This window comes from Rhamphochromis longiceps, linkage group LG6 (assembly GCF_057381845.1).
Source record: "Rhamphochromis longiceps isolate RC_006_pf linkage group LG6, R_longiceps_female_GT1.1, whole genome shotgun sequence".
Classification (NCBI taxonomy): Eukaryota; Metazoa; Chordata; class Actinopteri; order Cichliformes; family Cichlidae; genus Rhamphochromis; species Rhamphochromis longiceps.
Window position 1 is genome coordinate 15,049,760 of NC_140562.1, and position 22,932 is coordinate 15,072,691.

General features: G+C 39.7%; 1 protein-coding gene across 1 annotated transcript; it reads right to left on the minus strand.

The window, feature by feature from the left end:
- Nucleotides 1–764: 764 nt before the first annotated feature.
- Nucleotides 765–10,825, minus strand: parn (poly(A)-specific ribonuclease (deadenylation nuclease)). Its single transcript, XM_085409372.1, has 26 exons — nt 10,704–10,825; nt 10,381–10,458; nt 10,206–10,285; nt 9,965–10,032; nt 8,767–8,848; nt 8,536–8,596; nt 6,768–6,936; nt 6,540–6,602; nt 6,409–6,447; nt 6,287–6,329; nt 6,122–6,202; nt 5,949–6,005; nt 5,663–5,740; nt 5,494–5,537; nt 5,354–5,396; nt 4,368–4,443; nt 4,168–4,278; nt 4,023–4,092; nt 3,868–3,923; nt 3,464–3,550; nt 3,302–3,376; nt 3,029–3,197; nt 2,779–2,903; nt 2,319–2,376; nt 2,076–2,236; nt 765–944 (listed from the first exon to the last, which is right to left on the minus strand). Exons 1-26 carry the CDS (start codon nt 10,720–10,722, stop codon nt 898–900), a joined length of 2,040 nt encoding a protein of 679 aa, XP_085265498.1. The 5' UTR covers nt 10,723–10,825; the 3' UTR covers nt 765–897.
- Nucleotides 10,826–22,932: the final 12,107 nt, after the last annotated feature.

The window sequence follows — 22,932 nt, forward strand, 5'->3', positions numbered from 1 at the left end:
AAAAAAAAAGTCTATTTAACAATTGTTTAAGAAAATGAGACAAAAACAATTAGTAAGAAACATTCTTTAATTTTTTCCCCCCTTTTCCAAGGAAATATTCAAGGATTTTTAAACTTTCTCATACAAAAATGTATACGTCATTTTAACGCTTACAACTTTTGCATTAGAACATACTCAGACAGCTGAAGGTTGACACGGTTACAAAACATTCAACACAAAAAGGTAAAGAAAAATCATTTCTGTACAAGAGGAAAAAAAAAAAAAAAAAAAAAAAAAAAAAAAAAGGAAATACAAGCACCTCTCATTACTTTTTTAAAAATGGAAAAAATATTGGACTGCATTAAAATACTAAATAACCCTGACTTTGTAAACTATAGGACCTGTCAAGTGGTATATCTCACAATTTATGACTCACAGGGATACAAAGACGGGAGAAAAATGTACATGTCCCTCACATGCATAAACTCTCACACTCACAACTCACACTCACAAAAATAAGACCGACTACAGGTATCCGTCATTAAAACGTGTAAATGTTTCCAAAGTGACAACGTGGATGTGGTGGCAGATACCAGTCTGAACACATCAGAGAATAAATGAACAATAATTTCGATATTAAAGATCTGGTGGTACATCTGTGTGTGTTTACCCAGAGGAGTTGCCTGCTCCTCTGATGTAGGATCAAAATATGGCAGCTGCTGTTATGGCTTGTGTTCTCTGTCAGTAGTCCAGTTATGTAGCTTGGCTGGTAGCTATGGACACGGTATCCACAGCTGTTGGATGAACAAATGAATATAGTACTGTACGACCTTGAAGGAGAATATCCCAAGTGCTTAGGAAGAGAGACTGTGCAGGAGCCCAGTATGAGACAGCGGCCTCTACATGCTTCATCTCTCGCTACCAGACTTCTGGGACTTCGAACAGCGTTGGTGTAGATTCAGCACCTGCACAGGAGAGACGCACATTTTTCACATGACTGAAAAAACCCAACAACTTGCTCCCAGTGTCTACATTCACCAGGTCATATTAAACAGTATATGATAAATGTACAGTTTTATTTTTTACCGTTAGTCCTCCCCTTCCTTAAACTGCCATGTAATCCCTTACTAACATCCTCAGGCTGTTGTGAACCCTTAGATTCTCACCTAATTTCAGCTTTCACAAATGAGACTCCCAGCAACAAAGAAAAGAAAGAAAGAAAAAAACAAAACAAAAACAAACTATAGTCCAAGTATATTTGGTAACTATTATTTCTATGAGATCAACTACAAGCAGATCTCCTTTGTCAAGTATTCCCTACCTGACTCCCACCATATTCCAGTTTCTCCCAATTCTCTGGAATGTCAAAAAGATGACATAAAGGAACATAACACAAAAATACTGGCACCCTCAGTGCCATTTCTTGGCCTCCTGCAATATCAATTTCATAATCCTACGTCACCCAGTTTAAGTTATTGCATTCACAGGATTTTCAGAAAAATTGACCTCTGACCTTGAGGTCAAGGCCACTGGGATTCGAACTTGCCTGAGATTTTTTTGTAGATACACCTATGGTCTCACTCTGAAACTCCTATTTTGCCCTGTTCAAGTTAACACACACACACACACACACTTTTAGGTTGTGGCTAATCAATGTATGTTGAGAAGATATTTAGTTTGTCTTATTCTTATCTAGGATAAAAGAAGGGAGTACAGTTAACTTAGGAAAGGGCACAGCTAAGCAGATTTTAGCTACACATCTTTATATTTGACAACACTACAAAGAGCCCAAAGCAGTGAGTCAGCCTGAATCTGACCTGGTCCTGTTTTTTACTTCCAGAACATCTAAATGTGACGATGAACCATTATTTAATAAATAAAGAAAAAAAAAAAAACAACTAAAAACCACATGAGGAGAATCTTTGTTCCAGGCCTGCAAGTAGGTTAATGGACCGGTAATAAATCCGCTTGGCATCTTTCTTGGCCTTAAGACAACAATTCTGATGGCTAAAGATCCAAACGGGACACAAAAAAAAAAAAAAAAAAAAAAAAAAAAAAAAAGGTTAATGGACCGGTATCAAAAAACCAAAACGCACCTTCAGATTTCTTTTTCTTGTTCTTTTGACCCTTCCTCTTGTGTACTGTTGGAGTTTGTTGCCAAGGGACAGTCCCATCAGCGTCATTGCCTGGATTTGTACCCTCTGGGCTTTTCTCATCATCAGGGGCTGGACTTAGCCCAGGTGAATCTGATAGATCCCTGCAGAACACAGCAACCATAAGAGGCTTAAATCACAACAAACATGACAGTGTCAGCATAAATGATGGCTGCTTTTACTTACGTCGTCTTCAGCCATCCCTCGGATGTCTTACTCTCGACAGCTTTAGTATTTGCCGCATCTAGGAAACAGTGACAACAGTGCACAAGACCCAAGATTATAGTTCAGAGTATTCATTATCATTTAATGGGACACAGCGTGTGTGTAGAAAATGCATTAAGACAGAGCTTTTATTAGTATATGCACTCCCTCACTATTCACCATAAATATCTTTGGGAATAATGTCATCAAAGTCATTTGACATCTCTGCTTTGGAGCAGGTCAATATTAATAAAATTACACTAATCTAGCGCTAGAGTACCCAGGCTTGCTTAACTTTAACTCCTTGGCAGTGATTATCATTCACCATGCCACCTGCTCTCATCCTCTACTAAGTACTTTCCTAGGGGAATCCTGCTGCATACTACCAAACAGAGAAAAAACAAAACAAAAACAGTACAGATGAACACACGTATTCACACACCATCAGTTTTCATCTTCTTGGTGCCTGTGGTATCAGGGTAAGAGTAGTGACTCCAGCCATCTGTAATTTGAGCATCATCAGCTCCCTGCTCTCCCTGCATGGGACTGATGCTTCGCTTCCTCATCCTACAACAGCAGAATATTTCATGTAAACACAACCTGTGAAAATCTGAAGAAAATACTACAGAAGAGAAAAATGGACAGAATTTCATCAGGAAATGTACAACGTGAAGCATTCATTGCACGAGTACCTGGAATATCCAAACGCAGAAGTGGTGGAGCAGGTGTAGTGAGGCTTCACCCAACTGTCTTCTCCCCATGTTTTGGTTGTCTGCTTCTCCTTTTCCTGCTGCTTTCCCTGGATGTACTCTGCATATGTCTGGATCTTGTAGCTCTCTGCATAGCGGCTGGTGTTCATAGCTGTGTTTAAATTAAAAAGAAAAAAAAAAAAAAAAAAAGCACAGTTTGAAACATTTATGAAAGACTATTTACTACTTTGTGATTAGCTAAAGCGTCACACTCACCTATCTGTACCTGGTCCGTCTGACTTAGGGACACAAAGGCAGACGTGTCATCTATCCATGAAACCTGGATGTTCCCTGAGTAGATAAAGAGCAGAGGGTAAATTATAAAGAATTGCTAATATCCGTTTAAAAGCAGAGTTAATGGGCTAAATTGTGACGTACCAAAGGCACTAAAGAGCTGGTAGAGGTCACTAGTCTTCCATTCTTTTGGGAAGGTGACGTACAGGACATGGTCTCTCTTGGGTTGCACTGTGCAAGAAGAAGGGAAGAAAGACAAACATGACGTGGACGAGCTGCAGTTTGAATTTGTACCAAGCATATTTTATGTTTGAAACTTAACTTTGTATTGTGTTAGGGTGAGTCTAACAATATTTAAGCTGTTTCAGTTTATTTTGGTTTAATACCGCCGCAGCTCTAAGAAATGCTCAAAATTTAACATTTGGTCTGTAAAAAAACAAAACAAAAATAAAAAAATAAAAAAAACACTTTGGAATTAGTGAGTCCAAACCAAGATAATATAATAGACCATTAGTGACAGTCATGTTGCGTTGCAGTACTTTACTCACAATCCGGTCCTGTGATGTTGAGGTAGGGTATATCTATAATCCTCATCAGAAAAAGCCTTAATAACAGAAAACAAGTATTAAAAAGGTTTTATTAAAATAAAAATGTAAATCAAAATAAAACACTTAAAGCAAATCAAATCTATGAAATCACTTACTTATTGAAGAAAGGCTCAATTAATTTGGAACGAGCTGAGATGTATGCTTTGGGCGGAGTCAAGAAAGAACCTGTAAAGGGAAACGCCAAGTTTAAAATCAAATATCTGAACTGAAACTTTCTGTGTGAAAAGAATCAGTGATTACCCAGATAATTGGCCATGGCGATGAAACAAAGGCCAGTGATGTAGGCATCATAACCCGCCTCATGGAGCTGCTCCTGGGCTGTGTCATAGCTGGGGAAGCCCTCTGCTGTTTCTGAGAACAGCAGCACAGAGACAAAAGTGTGTCAGCGGGGTTTCTGGACAGTCACTGCATTTCAGACAGAGTCTGCTTTATTTACTCACCAACTTGTGGTGACTTGAAGGGGCTCTCCTTCAGCTGCTTCTCCAACTCTGCCAGAGAAGTATTTGTGATCAACTCCTGAAATGTAAAAGAACGTGCAATTATCGCCCTGATCACTTATAATTTACAACAAATCACAAATGATATCTTCAGTTGATTGAGGGCTCTAGCCACTTGTACCATCACATTATAATTAGACCCAATTACAAAAACTGTCTTAATAAGCCCTACTTAAAATCATAATCAGCTTGTGGTCAAGTTTGTTGACACCAGAGAAATTAAGGCACGGGAGCTCTTAAAGTACTTACAGAGCAGCGGGAATTTACAGGTTGACACAGATTTAGTGGACACTAATCTCAAACAACCACATCACAGGGATGTGGGGGTGACATGTTTGATGTCAGAAGCTTTTTGTTTCCATTTGTATTTTGAGCTCTCTTGACTAACTGGATATCAGCAGAATTCTAACTGTGTAGGCAAACGTTATTATTAATGCTACTGTTACTACCAAAACTGCAGGTCAGCACAACAGCAATATAAATCATACTGGCACTTGTTTAGAGTTCGGGCAGGATAACCCAGAAATGTTGAAGGTGTCGCCACTCAGGACTTGGCAGGCAATGCAGCCATCATACTGGGTAACAGTGTTAACCTTTCAGGGAGACTGTTGCCCTTAGATGAAGACTTCAAAGTAACTGCCTACATCCAGGAAAAAAAAAAGTCTACATGAAGCAGAAGACGAATTGAATTTTGAACACTGTCCAATTAAGACTGAGTTTTAAAAATAGGAAATTGTAGCCTAGATATTGGCTGGCTGTAGCAGAAGGCCTGAAAAATGGGCCTCATGAGGGTAAGTCAGCAGTTCAGCTGATGGGTTCACAGATGGAAAGTAAACAAAACATAAATTAGTGTTACCCCACCCCCATCTTTTCAATACATCTTAGTGACCAACAGCGATCCACTAAAAGCACTTAAGCAAATGATTTACCTTAAATGGCTGAGTGGAAGCCATCAATTTGGTGTCTAGAAGTCTGCAAGTGAATAAATCAATCAATTAAAGCAAACAAATAAAAAAGTAATGCAAAACCCCTGCTGTAATGACAAAAACCCCAAATTTAACAACATTACCTTGGGAAGACGCACATTGTAACTTCTTTAAAGTCTTGAATATCCTTAAAAAAAAAAAAAAAAAAAGTACCACCTTAAATAATGCATACATCTCATACCAAGCTTGAAATTGCCATTTCTTGTACCGAAATTGCATTTTAGCTCCATATTTAAAATATGCAAAACATACCTCAGGCAGAGGGCAGTAAAACTGATGGGTGGTGTGCATCACATCCAAGAGCATGTTGTGGCCGACAACCAGTTTACCCTGCAAGTCAGAAAGAGTGGTTCTGTAAATGTCACATTTATGGGCGCAAATTTAAAAATCTTCTAAAAACAAAACAACAAAAAAAACAAAACGCAACACTATAAAAGAAATTCTTTAACAAACAAAACTTTGCTCACAAAATTGCATGTTGGTATAAAGCCTCAGTCTATATTTGTGTATAAATCTGTAAGTGAAAAACTAGACTTACAGACTTTGAGATGGCATGGATGACTCTGGAGAAACCAACAGCGTCATTTAGCTCCTCCTGTCAGGGGGAGGTGATTCAGTTCGGTTAGTTTTATAAATGCATAAAGCTACAACATGTTTTTCTGAATTTCATACAAGCTTGACAATTAGCACAAGAAACATTTGATAGCTTGCCTGCTCTTTCTCTAGTTTCTGCTGCTCCCTCCGCTTCCTCTCCTCCTCGTCAACTTTACTGATTTGTATGTATCGCTCCTTCTGCAAAGACACAAATATGTATTTTCAAATGTTCACAAAACAGCAAAAAGTGAAAAAACAGCTTCAAACAAAATATAAGCATACCTTTTCTGTTTCCACAGTTTCCACGTGCAGGCCCTTTGGAAACCTGTAGGAACAAGACAAATGTTAATCTTTAAGCCAAGCAAGACCGTCAGAGCAAAGACAGGGCTTTAAGCAACACTCACTTCCAGTTCAGCGTCTGGTATATCAGCTTTCGCTGAAATCTGGAAAGCAAAAGTAGAAATAAAATGAAATTTACATGGTGAAAACAAAAGTTTGGGTTAGATGCAGCTTTTCTAGAAGAGTGTCCAGTTACCCAGTGCATGGTTCCAGGTCCAAAGTCTTCTCAGAGTTAACCATGAGGGCCTCAACCTTCTCGCTGTAGTGGAAACAAAACAAAATGATTGTAGAGTATTCAAAAGCAAACAACGTTTCCTTTGTGGCTTCCTTGACCAATACACCACCAAGGACATCAACCAAAAGCTAAAACATGATCAAAGAACTCATTTGATGCTGTAAAGAAAACAACTGAAGCAGCACTTACACAACTTTGTTGATGAAATCTTTATGTTCCTCAGGTACATGTGAAGAGCCTTTGGAGGATGATGGGGAGATAAAGGATGGTGTCCCTACACCATTGGCATGCTGATTCCTCCTCTCCTCTGTCTGCTCTCTCAGCTGGGCTTCCTCTTCCTGATTTAGGTAGGGGATTCCTTTAAAATACCACAAAGCCTCGTTTTTAAACTTTGCAGTGACCTGGAGCTTATTGTGCAGCGTGTACAAACATGGAATGTGTATCCAGATGAGGTTTAATGCACTTAATATAATGCAACCGATTCATCCCAACTGCATTTGTGGAAGGCCAGGTAGCAGCAGTCACGCTATTGTGCACTGCTGGTCCACTGCTTGCCTGGGACGTGCAATGTTTGTTGACAAATCAGCCGTCTGTGCCAAACTAATTTGCACATTGAGATTACATGAAATTGCAGGCGCACAATTGAGACAGAAAGAATGCAACGTGAAAATAGAGAGAGACCCACAGGTTGTTGATTAACATGATTCAAGCAGGGTTCACTGGGCGTAAATGGGGCATAGTTGTAATGTGTGGTTTGTGCTCTGGAGTGTGCGCTAAGCCACAAGAAAAAGTTTCAGCAATGAGCCACATTCACAATGTGCACACAAACATTTGTACCTGAATTTGTTCGTACTCGATGAATGAATTGAAGATGACCGCAGACCATACAGATAAACAGATGAAGATTTAGCAGTCTAAGAAAATGTACTCACTTCTTTCAAATGAGCACTGATTTTACTACAACATTGTTACAGCTTTCTAAAATAACCATAAACCAAAAGAAAAAAAAAAAAATGCTCAGAATTAAATACGATTCATTGAGTAATACTATAAAGAATTCAACACAAATTCTTTGCTTCCTTTAACACGAAGCTCTGTAGCCCATCCCAAAAAACAAACCCCTGCTAACAACAGTAGCAGTGACAATGACGCCGTTGCAGTTTAACGTGCAGCCGGAGACTGTTTACACACAGCGAAGAGCAAAGAGGTGGAGCCGTTACCAAGACAGTGAGAAACCGTGTTTCTAGTGTCCAAAACAGCAGTGCTATTCCTGTAATCACCATTAAAACCTTTACTGGGAAGAAGCTAGTGGATGATGGTGCCCTGATGCATGTTTATTTTATGATTAATCTTATTACCATTTATTAAAAATGACTTCCATCAGTGCTGGGTGTCACCACTTATATAACTTTGTTTAATTAGTTTCTAGTATTCCACAGATGCCAAAGGATACAGATGTTTTTTGATAACTGCAGTGTTTCTCTTTGGAGACTGACCATCATCCGTCCTGTGAAAAATTATTTTAAAGCTGCACCTTTTCTGGCTTCCTTCTCAGACCCTTGTTTCAGTTTCTTCAGCTGGACGACTTCTGCCCTTTTTTCTACACTTTGCAGTACAGGCTTCTCTCTCCCTCTCGCTCAACTCAAAGTACACAGGCTTCCATTTATATTGTAAAAGCCTGCTGATGTAGAATGATTCTGATTCACTAACATACCCACGGTGGCAAGAAAACTGGCCAGAGCACATGGTTCATAAATCTGATGGCAATTTTGTGCGTGCACATCACCATAACTGCTATAAAGTAGAAGCAGAAAACCCTTTATAGCTTTTATGAGTAATTATATATCAAGTATAGAGGCCAAGTAATCACAGTGAGCTTCCATTTTAAGATTTTTGTATAACAATAGATATCTAGAACTGCTTTTTTTTTTTTTTTTTTTTTTTTTTTTGCACTCACCGTGACAGAACACCTTGTTGAAGTCAAATCCCTGACTGGCCAGGAAGTCGATACTGGAACTCTGAAATGACAAAATGTGTTTGTGTTAATACTGTTATTAAAGCTTTCTGCAGCTGAACCAGCATTTCATGAAGCACCATTTTTAAACCATCTAAATCTCTCTGAATCCAAAAGGTCATATCCCAGTTGCTTATTAAGAAGCAATTCAATAATGTGGGGAACAATACTCACTTGACAGATGAACTTTATGTCAGGAGATGTCCTGTTGAACGGTTTAGGGAATATATAAAAGTTAAAGGGCTTTGTGATGTACCTGCAGAGCAAGGAAATGGGGAGGAGAAATAATTTAAGTTCCTGGGAGTTTATTGCAATAACCTGCAGAAATATATATGGTTCAAGCACTTTACATCTTTTAAGCACCACAGGGAGACTGGGCCCCAGTTATATATTGCTACAATGTCTTGCATTACTGACAAATATTTTGCAAGGTATACAGACACACACATACACAAAAATTACAGTGTCTTCAGAACCTGGATTTAACATTATCTCACATGCACAAATGCACAGAGAATTGGTTTAAACTGTATGCATCACAAAAGTAAACCAAACAATGGCTCAAAGATAGATTTTTGGACCAAAGGCCAAAATAGGACATCAACCTCCTTGTAAGTAGAAATAAATAAGGAAAACTAGGAATAGCATACATTAACGAATTAATAAAAAATGCCTGCACCCATGTCAATCTATGAGATTCTGGCTACACTCTGCAAGTAGTTGATGTGAATACTCGCTTATGCAATCAGCAACTGGCATTGGCCAGTTTCCCTGATTTATCATGGCTATTCTCTGTATTACCACAAAGAGAAGCTGGTCACGCAACAGCAGACTGGCTTCATCTTTTATTGCCATATTGATGCACCAGAGTTGTTTTGAAGACAACACCTGACTGAGTGGTCACAGGCCTGGTCCCCACCTTTAAAGTAACCATATCAAAAGCGACAAGCCTAATATTACTGGACACAGTTGCTCTAATTTTGGCCTCCAACCACCTCTTTCCCTAAACAGATTATGATAATGTGTCTAGAAACTGCACTGTCCCAGACCCTCATTTGAAATGGTACAAGGCAATGGGCATGTAGTAAGCCTGGAGGCTTTTGGGCCTAATTGTGGGCAGTGATCCATTTCATAATCCGGCTTTAAGTGTGAGAATGCCCAAGGAGGAGAATATCAGTAGATAAGTCTGAATCTAAAACAGTATGCCTACACTTGACCAGAGGCCATCTGTGGTTTATGCATTATGGTGCACTTCAATGTAAAGGACCAGACCCCAGCAAACTAATGGGAGTCCAGTAGCTGATTAGTTATTTTTGTGTTTCACCAATTAGAATAACACATTTACTGTATTCAACAAACAGACACCACTCACTTTGACTTTGCCTGGTCGTACTTGAAGGTACACAAACCAAACTGGAACAAGAGGAAGTCCATGGAATGCTGCAGGCATGGAGAGAAACACATGTTAACACGTTCAAACGATAAACGGAAAAGTGAAAGTGTTCAAGCTACTGCAGGACCATAAAAGAAGTAGAGGTTCCAACTAGAATTGTGTGTATGGAGGTTGCAGTATTATTTAATATGCATAAACTGCGTTTCTCAACGTTGCTAACCTTTTTAAGCTTCGTGTATCGCTCTTCCGGTGTGTCCAGTCCATTGGTTAGTGCACTGACATTAGGACCGTCGCTTATCCCTTTAAAATAAACAATTAAAAAAAAAAAAGTCAGTTTCCACATATAATGCTGGGGACTTCAATACCAACGTCTGCTACAGCTCTGACACGGATACCTGAAAATTCCCCATCGATGGCAAGGAAGTCAGCCTCTTCTATCGCGCTGTACACAGTGTTTAAGCAGTCTTTATAATCTGAGAGAAGGAAACAGTCAGTCAGTATCAGAATGCTAGCGCAATGCTAGCCAGCAGTTGAACACACTGCAGCTATCAAGCTAGCTGGGTAGCTCGCTCGCAGGCAGCACTCACGCTGGGATGTTCATTTTCAGTCTGCTCAGTACTGAATATCTGTCATACCACTAGTCTATTTCATCCTATCGTGAAATGTATGGTGAGACAAAAAGTCCGTAAATCGCTGAAAACGGTGTCTGGCTACTTACTTTTCCGTGTAACCTCCATCCCTACACAATGACTGGACCCGGCTGACAGCTACGGTTAGCTAGCCTTCGTCAACTGGCTTTTAACCCGTTTGACATACACTTCCGGCGGCGGTGCCGCAGCACGAAGTAACGCTGTCGCGGTCATGCATCTTTGTAGCTTTTGAGCTGAAAGAGATTTAATTGACAATTATAAAAGGACAATATTTAAAATAAATGTTCCATTTTTTTCATGAAACCTTTGGGGCATGTTTATAGAGTAACACTTAAAATACGATTTTGCAATTTATTGCAGCTATCCAGTTATTTTCCTTAATTTTAACGCTGTTGACATTTCCGTTTAAAATTCCATTTCTTTTTCATTTTTAATATTTTTCTCTAAAGTTGAAATAGATTTTTCACATAAAAAAAAAATCCTACCAGAAGGAAATCTCTACAAAAACGACAGCCATCTTGAAACGCCTGCAGCTATTTCTCTGGGCAGTTCTCTAGGATTTCTGAGGGTCTTTCAAATGTTTTTTTGGAGAAATTGGCCGCGTTTTCACAAATTTCAGTCCATTTGCAGAGGAATGTTTTGTCTGTCACTTAACACTTACCTATAGATCATTCAAGTATAAAATGCCATCTCACAATGGGTCTCGTGGAGTGATGAATCAAATGAGGTTTGAAATGTTTGGTTGAAATTATTGTCAGCAGAGCAGATCAGGAGAGAGGTATCACAGTGAAGGTCTACAGCCATTTGTAAAACACAGTGGAGGGTCTGTCATGGTTTGGAGCAGCATTTCAGTCGGTGGTATTGGAGATTTGTCAAAATAAATGGAACTATAGGTCGAAATCAACAGATTTTGATCCATAATGCAATACCATCATTGTTATCAGCATGACAATGATCCCAAACACACTGCCAATGAATTAAAAGCATACCGGGGTAGAAAAGCAGACAATAGATACGATCAGTCATGGACTGGCCTCCCCAGAGGCCAGACCTCAACATCATTGAAGCAGCATGGGATCATTTTTACAGAGAAGAGAACAAATGGCAGCAAAAATCCAAAGAAATGTCTAAGGCAGTTCAAACTTGTTAGAAGTTTGTACTGTACTCCCATGTATGTTTGTATGCCTTCATCCACCCACTTTCCATTTTCTAGCAAAATATAAAGAAAAGGGAGTTGCTCAAGACTTTTGCACAGTATTGTAGCTCTTTTCAGTCATCTCTTTTATTCTTGCCTACTGCGTCATTGTGATCATTATTTGTCATTTCTGGCTTGTTTCGAGGTACAATCTTGATTCGACCTCCTCTTTCGCCATTTTGCACCCATGATACTTACACTTATCAGTGGTAAACATTACCATCCTTACAGTTTTCATGTGTAAAACATACCACACATTCTTCCTCTTCATATTCTTCACAGTGACAGAATTCATCTCAAACACTGAACAAAAACCATTAACTCTGCGTACACCTGTCAAGCTGTACAAATGGTGCCTTGTAGGAGGCTGTGTTTTGTGGATCTTATATCTGTGGGCTACTCCAGATCTTGACTGATTTGTAACTGTCAGTTCCAGATGTGTTGTAAAGTGGTGACTCAATTCAATCTGGCAGTGTGTCTGCCACTGATTTTCTTAGAGCTGGAACAGCTTCTGCAATTATCATATGCATTTGTCAAAGGAATATATATATATAAAAAAATCTTTGTCAATAGAAAATGTCTTCCCAGTGGAAGAAGCAAGGGGTGACGTGTTTTCTCCATTGAAATGCAAAGATGACATTTCAAAAAATTGGGACAGGAAGGTTTTCCTTTTCATACTTTTTTATAAAGGAAAGGGAAAAGAAAAGCTTCTGCTTGTATGTATTTTCTCAGGGGGTGTAAAGCTGCAGAATTACATTTTTTTTACTTCTCAGATTCAAATGTGAAATGCCACATCCTTTCTAGTTGTCACACTGAAAGCATTTTATGCTCAGTAGAAATGTAAAAAGTTTGTTTTGTTTTTATTCTTAGAGTTTTACTATGTGTTAGGATCGAGACAGAATGTATGCATTGCTACAAAAGGAGGATTAAATAATAATAATAGTATGAACAGATCTCACACCAGAACAAACAAAGGGAAATGCAGCAGCAAACCAACTGTTGGGATGACTCACAAAGAAAAACAAATTAGAGCACAGTCCGACATGATGACAAATGCTTACATAAGAGATGAATGACAAGTCATATTAAACAGATTTAATTAAATATGGTTAATGAGTGGAAGTGATAGAGTGTGGGGGAGGGTGTGGGAAGGGTGTGGGGGTGTGTGCATTAACCTTCAGCTGAATCACGACTAATCTGAGGAAGCCCTGATTTTTAAATGACCTTTAAGGTGTCGCTTCACATTTGCTGCCGTTCTCTTTCTCCTCCTATACACTCGGTGAGAGATCTGTGCGCTTCTCAAAAACAGCAAGGATGCTTGATTATTCTCCAGCTCGAAAAAGGAAAAATCTTTGTCTGCTAAATGTGAAAAGAAAAGTCACCTGTAATAGCTGAGCAACACCTGAACGAGTCGCAACGTTTCCATGACAAATATAAATTTTGTAACTTGATTCATTTCAGGAAACTCATTTCCCTGAAGGATGTTTGCTCTTGTAATATTGAGAACACGTCGAGTTTGAGCAAAGATTTTGGCTTTAAAAGGGAAACGTTTTTGCTGACATGGTGACAGTACCCTCACATATGTAATACTGAAAGAGTTTCTGGTTGCATTATTGGCAGCAAACACATGTCACATCAAGGTTTGTTGTAGTGCCGGTGATCTCAGCATTAGCTTCTGACAGGCCAACAATTCAAACAACTCTCATCATATGGATAGATTATAACTTAACTATGAAATTACATGCTACCCTTATGTCTGTGGATGTTTGTGTTGCAGTGATCAGGTTTAGTGATTCAAGACTTGAGTGTCAGCTACTAAAGAAATAATCTTTAAATTATGTTATTGTTACCTGTAAAACAGTTTTAGGAATAAAAACTTTATACTTCAAATCTCTTTCAGTGCAAATTGACTGCTTTGCAACATCTCATGAGTTTCTCTCTCCTTTTATCTTCTTTTTCCCTCCTTGGGTGATTCCTGTCCATTGTATTCCCATCATTTAACAGCTTTTCATTTGTTGTCTTTTGTACACTGATCAGGTATAAAATTAAGTGCACTGACAGATGACAGGTAAAGTGAATAACACTGATTATCTCTTCATCGTGGCATCTGTTAGTGGGTGGGATATATTAGGGAACAAGTCAACATTTTGTCTTCAAAGTTGGTGTTAGAAGCAAGAAAATGGGCGAGCATAAGGACCGAAGCAAGTTGGATAAGGGCTAAACTGTGATGACTGGGTGAGAGCATTTCCAAAACTGCAGCTCCTGTGAGGTGTTCCCAGTCTGCAGTGGTGAGTGTCTATCGAAAATGATCCAAATAAGAAACAGTAGCGAATGAGCGACAAGGTCTTGGGTGGCCAAAGGCTCATTGATGCACTTGGAGAGTCATGGTTTTTCCTGTGTGGTCTGATCCAACAGGCAAACGATTGTAGTTTAAACTGTAGATAAAGTTAATGCTGGTTCTAATAGTCAGGTGTCACATTACAGAACGCATTGCAGTTTGGTGTGTATGGGGCTGCATAGCTGCAGACCAGTGAGGGATCCCATGTGGATCCCTGTCCACCGCCTAAAGCACCAACAATGGGCACGCAAACATCAGAAGTGGACCACGAATCATGTTTTCTTCTACATCACATGGGTGACCGGGTTTCATGTATAACACTTACATGGAGGAACACCTGGCACCAAGCTGCACTATGGGAAGAAGGCAAGCTGGTAGAGGCAGGGAAAACCTGAGAAAAAACAGTGAACCTCCACAGGAGTCCTGCAGGTGGAACTAATTATGTGGATGTTACTTGAACTAGCTACCTGGACTAGCTACCTATAAGCAATGTTGCAGACCATATACACCTGTTCATGGTATTCCCTGATGGGTGCGGCCTCGTTCAGCAGGATAATGCAACCTGCCACAAAGTAAAAATGGTTTAAGAAATTTTTGAGGGTGCACAACAACAAGTGTGAGATATTGGCCTCCAAATTCCCCAAGTCGCAATCCAGTGTAGCATCTATGGGGGATGTGCTGGACAAACCGCAAAGTCCGATCCATGGAGGCCCCACCTCACAACTTACACTTTCCCATAGCGCTTAAAATATCTGTTGCTAACATCTTGGTGCCAGATACTACAGCACAACTTCAGGGGTCTAGTGGAGTCCATGTCTTGATGGGTCAGGGCTGCTTTGGTAGCAAAAGGGGGTAAAAAAAACAAATCCTTTTCTGAAAACAGCTTCAATTTACAACCTACACCGTTTTTCTTTTGTGCAAACATCCATGTGGAAGATGCCCATTTTAAACCACAAGAAGCCTCATTCAGACAAAATGATGACCTCTTACAGTGAAAATACGTGACGAGTTCAGGTTGGAATCATGAAGCACTTGGTTCATTTCAGTTCTGTTCAAAGAGTCATAGCTACTGACTATGTTTGCCACCCCACCGCCCTGCTACATCTTATTCAAAGGCTTCACCATTCATACACCAAACATTCAGCTCTAATACAGACTAGATACAGACAGTTTAGTCTGTTTCTACTATAGGTTATTAAGATCATTTCAGTGTAAAACCTACAGAACATAAGCCTGCCAAAGCCTTTGAGCACCCCACATAATATCAATAACTCAGCAGCATATTATTTAAGCCAGCTTATCAGATCATAATTGTTTGATTTTAATTTACTGCCAATCCCAGCTGAGCAGTCAACAGCGCTGTTTCACCACTGAGGAGCTCCACCACAACTGCCACTCTAATCCTCGACAAGTGTCTATTAAGTCCAAGTTTTCATTTTCAGTAAATTTTCATTTGTTTGTACACGAACTGTTTCAGGAAGCGTGCTGCCAGGAAACAATCACAGCAAACGAAAACTTTTATGTACTAATATTCATGCAATTATTTTTTAAGACAGGCTTTCAAAATGTAGACTTAACCTTTAACTGACAGATGGGAAGTGATTGAAACAAATGTCCTCAGTTAGTGTCATGTGCAGTCTCCAAATCTTGAGGATAAGGCAGGACTTGCAGTACTGTGGCATTTCAAAAGTAAGGTAGTATGTGTTATATGTTCAGAGTCAATTAACTTGAGTGTACACATCACACTATATCACAAAGTACTTTTGTATTTTCCCTGGAAGCTCAAACCACTATATCATCTGGCACATGTTCTGGTGTGTTTGTCATATAGGTTTCTGGTAATTTTATCAAGGTAGAGCTTTTCTGTATTTATTTATTTTTGTCATATTTAAAATAAGGTTCATGAAAATACAAGTAATCCCTAAGAGCCCAAAGATCAGGCTTTACACTGCTGATAAATGCTCAATTTGTTACAGTTTTCTTTCCTACACTTTGATCTGTATAATGTCAAACAGAGTAGATATCCTTAAGATCTCCAGAAACACATTTCTAGCTGTTAGCACAGTGGCCTTGCTGTTCAAACCTTCTATCTGTGAAGGGCAGAGAGTCATAGAAAGCTGGTTTAAAGGGAGGGGGTCCTTAAAGGAGAGAGGAGTTAAACAATGAAAGAAAGCTGTTATAAGTTAAAGAATAAAAATATTGAGCTGGAAATGCCTGTAATAGGTCCCCTTCAGCTGCTTGTTAACACAAATATCTAATTACCCAATCACGTGGTAGTACGTCATTGCATTTAGGTACGCAGATATGATCAAGAAGACCTGCTGAAGTTCAAACTGAGCATCAGAATGATTTAAGTGACTTTGAATGTGGCATGGTTGTTGGTGCCAGACAGGCTGGTCTGACTACTTCACAAACTGCTGATCCACTGGAATCAGCAGTTTGTGATCCCAGTTGACACGGCTATCTCCTGGGTTTACAGAAAATGAAAAGAGAAAAGAGAAGATAACCAGTGAGCTGCAGTTTCTTGGGAAAAGTGCCTTGTTGATTCAAGAGGAGGGAAGAATGGCCAGACTGTTTGAAGCTGATAGGAAAGCAACAGTAACTCAAATAACCAATCTTTACAAAAAGGAATACAGAAGAGCATCTCTGAATGCACAATATGTTGACTTTGAAGCAGAGCTGTCAGCTAAAGACAGGAAACAGAAGCTACAATTCGCATGAGCTCTCCAAAACTGGACAAGAAAACACTGGAAAACACATTTGACTTGTATCAACAGTTCATACCACTGCTGTAATGGTATGGGGGGATAGTTTCTTTGGGCCCTTTTTGGGTTAACTGAGCATCATTTAAACTCCACAACCTTCCTGAATATTGTTGATGACCATGTCCATCCCTTAATGACCATCTTGTGACCACCATGTCAGAAAGCTTAGGTCATTTCAAACTTGCACTGAAATGGCTTCTAGAGTCACCAGATGCAGTCACCAGAAAAAGGGCGTCCAACCCAGTACTAGCAACTCATGTCAGTTTTCAAACTCAAATAGAAAGTTCTTCCTTATTTCTCTTTCAGTTGTCCGGACTCTTTGAAAAGCTTGTTTGACAACACTGAAAATTCCTTTTCATTCATTATACATATATTTATGACAGTTGTCAAGTTAATATTTGAGTGTCGTAACGAGTGATATTTTCCCCTGGCATGACAATCCGGCGTTAAGTTTGACTTTACGGATCAGATATGAATGCTTTGTATTAACCAGTTCTATTATCTAACATCATCCGGAAGATTTAATTGACCACCATCATTTTCAGCTTATAATATAAGTATAACCTAATTTAAGACAAGTAATTTTGCTATTGATGTGTATTTTTCTGGCAATGTTTTTTTGTAGCCATTTAAAAACACTTTCTCGTACAAAACTGTGATGGATTAGGTGTTTACTTCCAAATAGTGACAAAGCCATCAAGACCACAAAGTCAACATTTAATTGGGCAATGAAAATGAATAGGAAAAAAAAATCTATCCATAAATAACTCGGCTAACAAAATCCTGAAACAAAGCAGAGTATTAAATTCACTGATATTTTCTGATGGCCAATATAAAATTCAATTATTCATTCAGTATTTTTGAAAAGTGTAGCTTTTGCATGTTTTAATAGCTTAAATTATGCAACTAGATCTGATTTGTAAATTCTTGTAAAGTCATTCATAAATAAATTTTGCTGCGCTGCATGATAAGGCTGAACGCTGAAGAAAACACTTGATCATTACCAACTTCACCGGTTTTGCAGAGGGTGGGTGTCACATTTTTGTTTCTTTCCATTCACATTTGGGGATAGGCTCCAGCCTTCCCATGACCCTGAACTGGATAAGTGGAAGTAAATGAATGGATGGCTGGCGATCTTTAAATCCAGAGATGCACAAACTTGGATGGTAAAAATAGACAAGCACCACATGAGGGTGCTGTACTCCAGAAATTGAGATTTGTTTTTTAACTTGCTATTACATAGCCGCATTCCACTCTCCCTTTTACACACACACACACACACACACACACACACACACACACACACACACACACACACACACACACACACACACACACACACACACACACACACACACACACACCGGTTCTTGAGATCACTGTAAAACCATTCTATGCCTCTTCTCCAACAAAGTCCACCATACCTTTTCAGTCAAAAGGAGCACAATGTCTGCAAACTGGGCAGAGTAGGAAGTGAATGTAAGAACGAAATGAAGTGAAGGCGAGGGGATGAATGGTGGGAGAGAGGCAGAGAAGGGGAGTAGCAATTTGTGGAAAAAGCATGCTGAGAGGAGACTGTTGGCTTCTGTCAAGTGAGAGTGTCCATTGTTTGCTGATCCAACGGTGGATGTCTCCTCAACCACCCTTTTTTCAGAGTAAAGAAATTGAAGTGCAGCCACAAGTGATGAAAGAGGTAAAGAGGGAAAATTGAGAATGTTAGATGAAGGTCAAGGGCAGAGATTTGTTATCCGGTTGGTATAAAAACAAAGATGGAAGGTGCACAGGTGGGGGGGAAAAGAAAGAGTCTGGTTGTAATGTGACAGTTAGTGGTTCGATAAACATTTTCTAGGCTGTCGCACACAGGGAAGCGTACATGCAAACACACACTGAGAAGGGACGCTCACATTTTTGTAACCTGCTCAGACAGTCGTGTTATTGCTCTCCTAATCATGCGTGAGATTAGGTAGCAACACACAAGCAAAAACCTGCTGTTGACACGTCCTGTGCCATTTCATCACTTACACACACAAATGCGCACACACTCTCTGTTTAAACTGGGCCTCCGGTGAATAGAAACTGATTTGCTTTCAGGCCAAAGAGACGAACGGTAAAGTGCGGTTTATCGCACGATAATTGCAGGGTGGGGAAGGGAAAGGAACAGAAACAGAGTTGTTGAAAGAGATAAAAGTTTTTCAGAGTTGTAGAAGTGTAACAGATAAGTGAGAACAAAGAATAAATTGATGGCAATTTAGGGAGTGGAGCTTTGCTGGCTGCCTGTCGCTGGTCTGGCTCTTTGTTTAAAAAAGAACTTGTGGGAGGATGAGGAGTTTGACTCGGATGAAAGGAAAGATGCTTGAATGAATCTCAGCTGTGGAGACAAGTAAGAGGAAGTCTCCCTGTCAGAGGTGAGCCTCGGAATTTATACACTCATTTCCATCGCTGGTGTGCAGAAATGGCGTCACTTATTACACTTGGACTCTAAAATTATCACACTTAATCAGAGAGCTGCTGCTCAGTCTGAACATGACTCCCATTTGTTTGCTGTTGGTTTGACTGAGATCTCAAGCCAAACACGTGTGTGACAGCTCATGGGTACACAGGGATAACAGAGACTCAGTTTAAGTCCAAGGGCAGGGTGCAGGGCACGAAAGACAGAGGAAAATAGCTGTCACTGAGCTACTGTTCTTTTTTGATGTATAAAATTGTGCCCAATTGTCTCCCATTCAATCTTTATTACATTTATGTATCAAAAAAAGCTAATCAGTTTCATACTAAACACATGCATGTGTGTGAACGAGAGGCAGACAGCTGTAACAGCAAAGCTGCAAGGATTAGAGGTTGCAAAGGAGTTTAATTACCTGGCATCAACAGACAGTATATAAGAGAGGTGAAGAAGAGAGTGCAGGCAGGATGGAGTGGGTGGAGACGAATGTCAGGGGTGATTTGGGACATAAGGATAGCAGCGAGAGTGAAAGTGATGGCTTAGATGATGGTAGTGAAATCTGCCGTGATGTATGGTTTGGAGACTGCAGCACTGACAAAAGGACAGGAGGTGAAGCTGGAGGTGGCAGAGTTGAAGATGCTCAGATTTTCACTGGGAGTGATGAGGATGGACAAGATTTTAGTACATCAGAGGGACAGCTCAGGTTGAGCAGTGTGGAGACAAAGTCAGAGAGTCAAGGGTGCGAAGCTTTGGCCATGTGCAGAGGAGGGATAGTGGATATGCTGGACAAAGGATGTTGAATATGGAGCTGCCAGGGAGGAGGAAATGAGGAAGACCATAAAACACATTCATGGATGTTGTCAAGTAGGACATGCAGAGGGTTGGTGCGACAGAGCTCGATGCTAGGGATAGCGTGACATGGAAGCAGATGTTCTTCTGTGGCGACCCCTAAAGGGACCTGATGGAGGAGGAGGAGGGGAAGAAGAAGAGCCATCAAGACATTACAGTTATATCATTTAACTGAAGCTCACATTCGCTGAAGACGCCATGGAGTATATGTTGAGTGTCTAATATAGTCCATGTTGACTTGATCAAATTTCTAGACTTGATCAAAATTCTTAGAACACATTCAATAACACAGTATTTGCTAGCTTATGAGGGTATTATTTATTCTTGAATTAGTTTTACATTGGAATCAAGTCTGTCTGGCACAGAAACAAGTGTAAGGAAACTTACTGTATCTAGAAAACACTCCCACGGGTGTCTGTTGGACAAAGATCATTCACACTGGCCCAGTTTTATAAATGAATCAATCAGAGGATGATGACTGGTAACCTCTTGGACATGTACTCTTCCTTTTTCAGCAGGTATTGGCTACAGCCAGGTGGATGAGTGGTTAAGAAAACAGACAGATGTATGGATATACAAATATAATTGAATTGAACTGAAAATGTTGACTTCTGAAGCAACAACAGAACATTTGCAGCTCATTTGAGGCCATGGGCTATTGCTATTCCTGGATAAGTACTTGTTATTACTTATATCTCTCTACAACACTAAAATAAATATTTATAACACAAATCTGTGCACACATATTTTATTGACACCATACCTTAGTTGAACTGTAGCCACAAACACAAAAGGGTGGACACTGCAGATTTATATTTTAATATATTCATTATGAAATAAGAACTCCTCCTAGATATTATAGGGCGAAAGGGGGATACACCATGGACAGCACTCCAATCTTTCAGAGGGCTAACTAATAGACACAACCATTCACTCACATTCACACCTATGGCCAATTTAGAATCACCAGTTAACCTCGCGTGCATGTCTTTGGACTGTGGGAGGAAGCTGGAGTAGCCAGAGAGACCCCACACCCAGCCATCCAGTGGATTCTCTTGCCGTCATGGCGCCACATGTTTCAATCAGCTCTATGAAATATCTGACACTATACACGGAATAATTCTAACACAGCCCTCAACTAAGAGGTTAATGGTAGAATTGTAGCCACTAAACATGCTTATTTGATATTTACATGAGAAGATATTAAAGATAGAGTTAAACAGAGATTTGTAAAGTCAGGAGACTTTGCTGGCTTATATAGGTCCTGTTACTGCTTTTCAGCTTTGCCTTTTTCTTTGTACAAAGTGGCACTGCAGTTGTGCTAGAGTCCTAAATCAGAGTCTGACTCTCACTAATGATCACTTGACCCAATAAGTCCAATCAGCCTTTTTGTTGCTGTTGTGTAAGTTTGTCGCAAACAAATCTGTTGTGCAGCAACATAGTCTTGAGTCCTTTTCTGTCTTACAAGGACACACATGAAGAGCAACGGGGTGTTAAAAGATTAGAATTAGAATCAGGCTTCATTTGAAGCAAAACTCAAAGTGACAAAACATGGCCTGAGGAGAATGTGGCTGCAATGTCAGTGTTAATTTAATAGCCATAATGCTATGTTTGGAAGCTAAACATGTGGCTGGATAGCAATATCTGCAAAGTCTTTTAATTATGTCAGACAACCACAAAAACATATAATATAAGATAAAGTTAAACTAAAGTTACATCTTAGTTCACATGTACTTCAAAAGATTTGGCCTACTGGTCTCAGATCTTATACATTTTCCTGGCCTTTAGTGGTTGTTCACCCTAAATACACCATCCTAAGTTGCATGAACAAACCGCAAGACAGATGATACAACAATATGAAAATGGATCAATATGAATCATAATAAGTATGATTCATATTGATCGCACAAAGACTTTTGTCTCTTCATCCATCAAAGTAAACGCACCACATGCACATCTCTACCGTGGGGCGCCTGGGAAAGATGAGCAGATTAAGCTCCAGAGCTGTGACACAGCTTAATGATGAAACACAGTGTAATAACAACAATATCTATCCATCTATCTTAGTAAGAGCATCTTGCAACTAGCGATAGTATTGGACACAGGGAATTGGATGTTAGAAGAGGTCTAACACAGCCATTTTTTTAAACTGGTAACTGCCTCCTTTCTTGTAGAGTCAGAGGGCTGGGAAATTGGAAGTGAGTCATAAAATTACTGTGTCAGTGAGTGCCATCACAGACTGAGATTATCACCATCCAATGCTCAGCTCTGCGTAAGTGGCTCTGAGTGTGTGTGTTAATGTGAGTCCGTGTGCGTATCCCGTTAGATGATATAGCCAATAAAATGCACACCTTGACAACAGGCAGCCTGCTGTTAGGTTAATTAAGTTGTGTGTTAACTGTTTTGTGGCCACTTGGGGATATACCAAGCAGTAAATATAACGTGGACATAAGAGAGAGGTAGGACACTGCGCTCTTTTAAGTCAACTTGTCAGTCACCTCTGCATTATAGTCTGTTTAACACTAGATGCAATTATATGTTTGTGAAAAATCATCATCTTCCTTGTGATGTATTAAATAATACCTGAAACTAGTGGCTGGCATCATAAAACCTTCAAGAAAAGTTTTGCTGAGGTAATAAATCAAGTGTGCATTCTTAAATAGACTTCAAGATAATCTGATTTCTTTATGCAGCCAAGCGAATCACC

Coding starts and splice junctions, on each gene's coding strand:
- parn (XM_085409372.1), bottom strand. Junction 6,937..8,535: donor CAACAAGGTGTTCTGTCACG/GTGAGTGCAAAA, acceptor GGTATTTTAAAG/GAATCCCCTACCTAAATCAG. Junction 5,538..5,662: donor TTTACTGCCCTCTGCCTGAG/GTATGTTTTGCA, acceptor TTTTTTTTTAAG/GATATTCAAGACTTTAAAGA.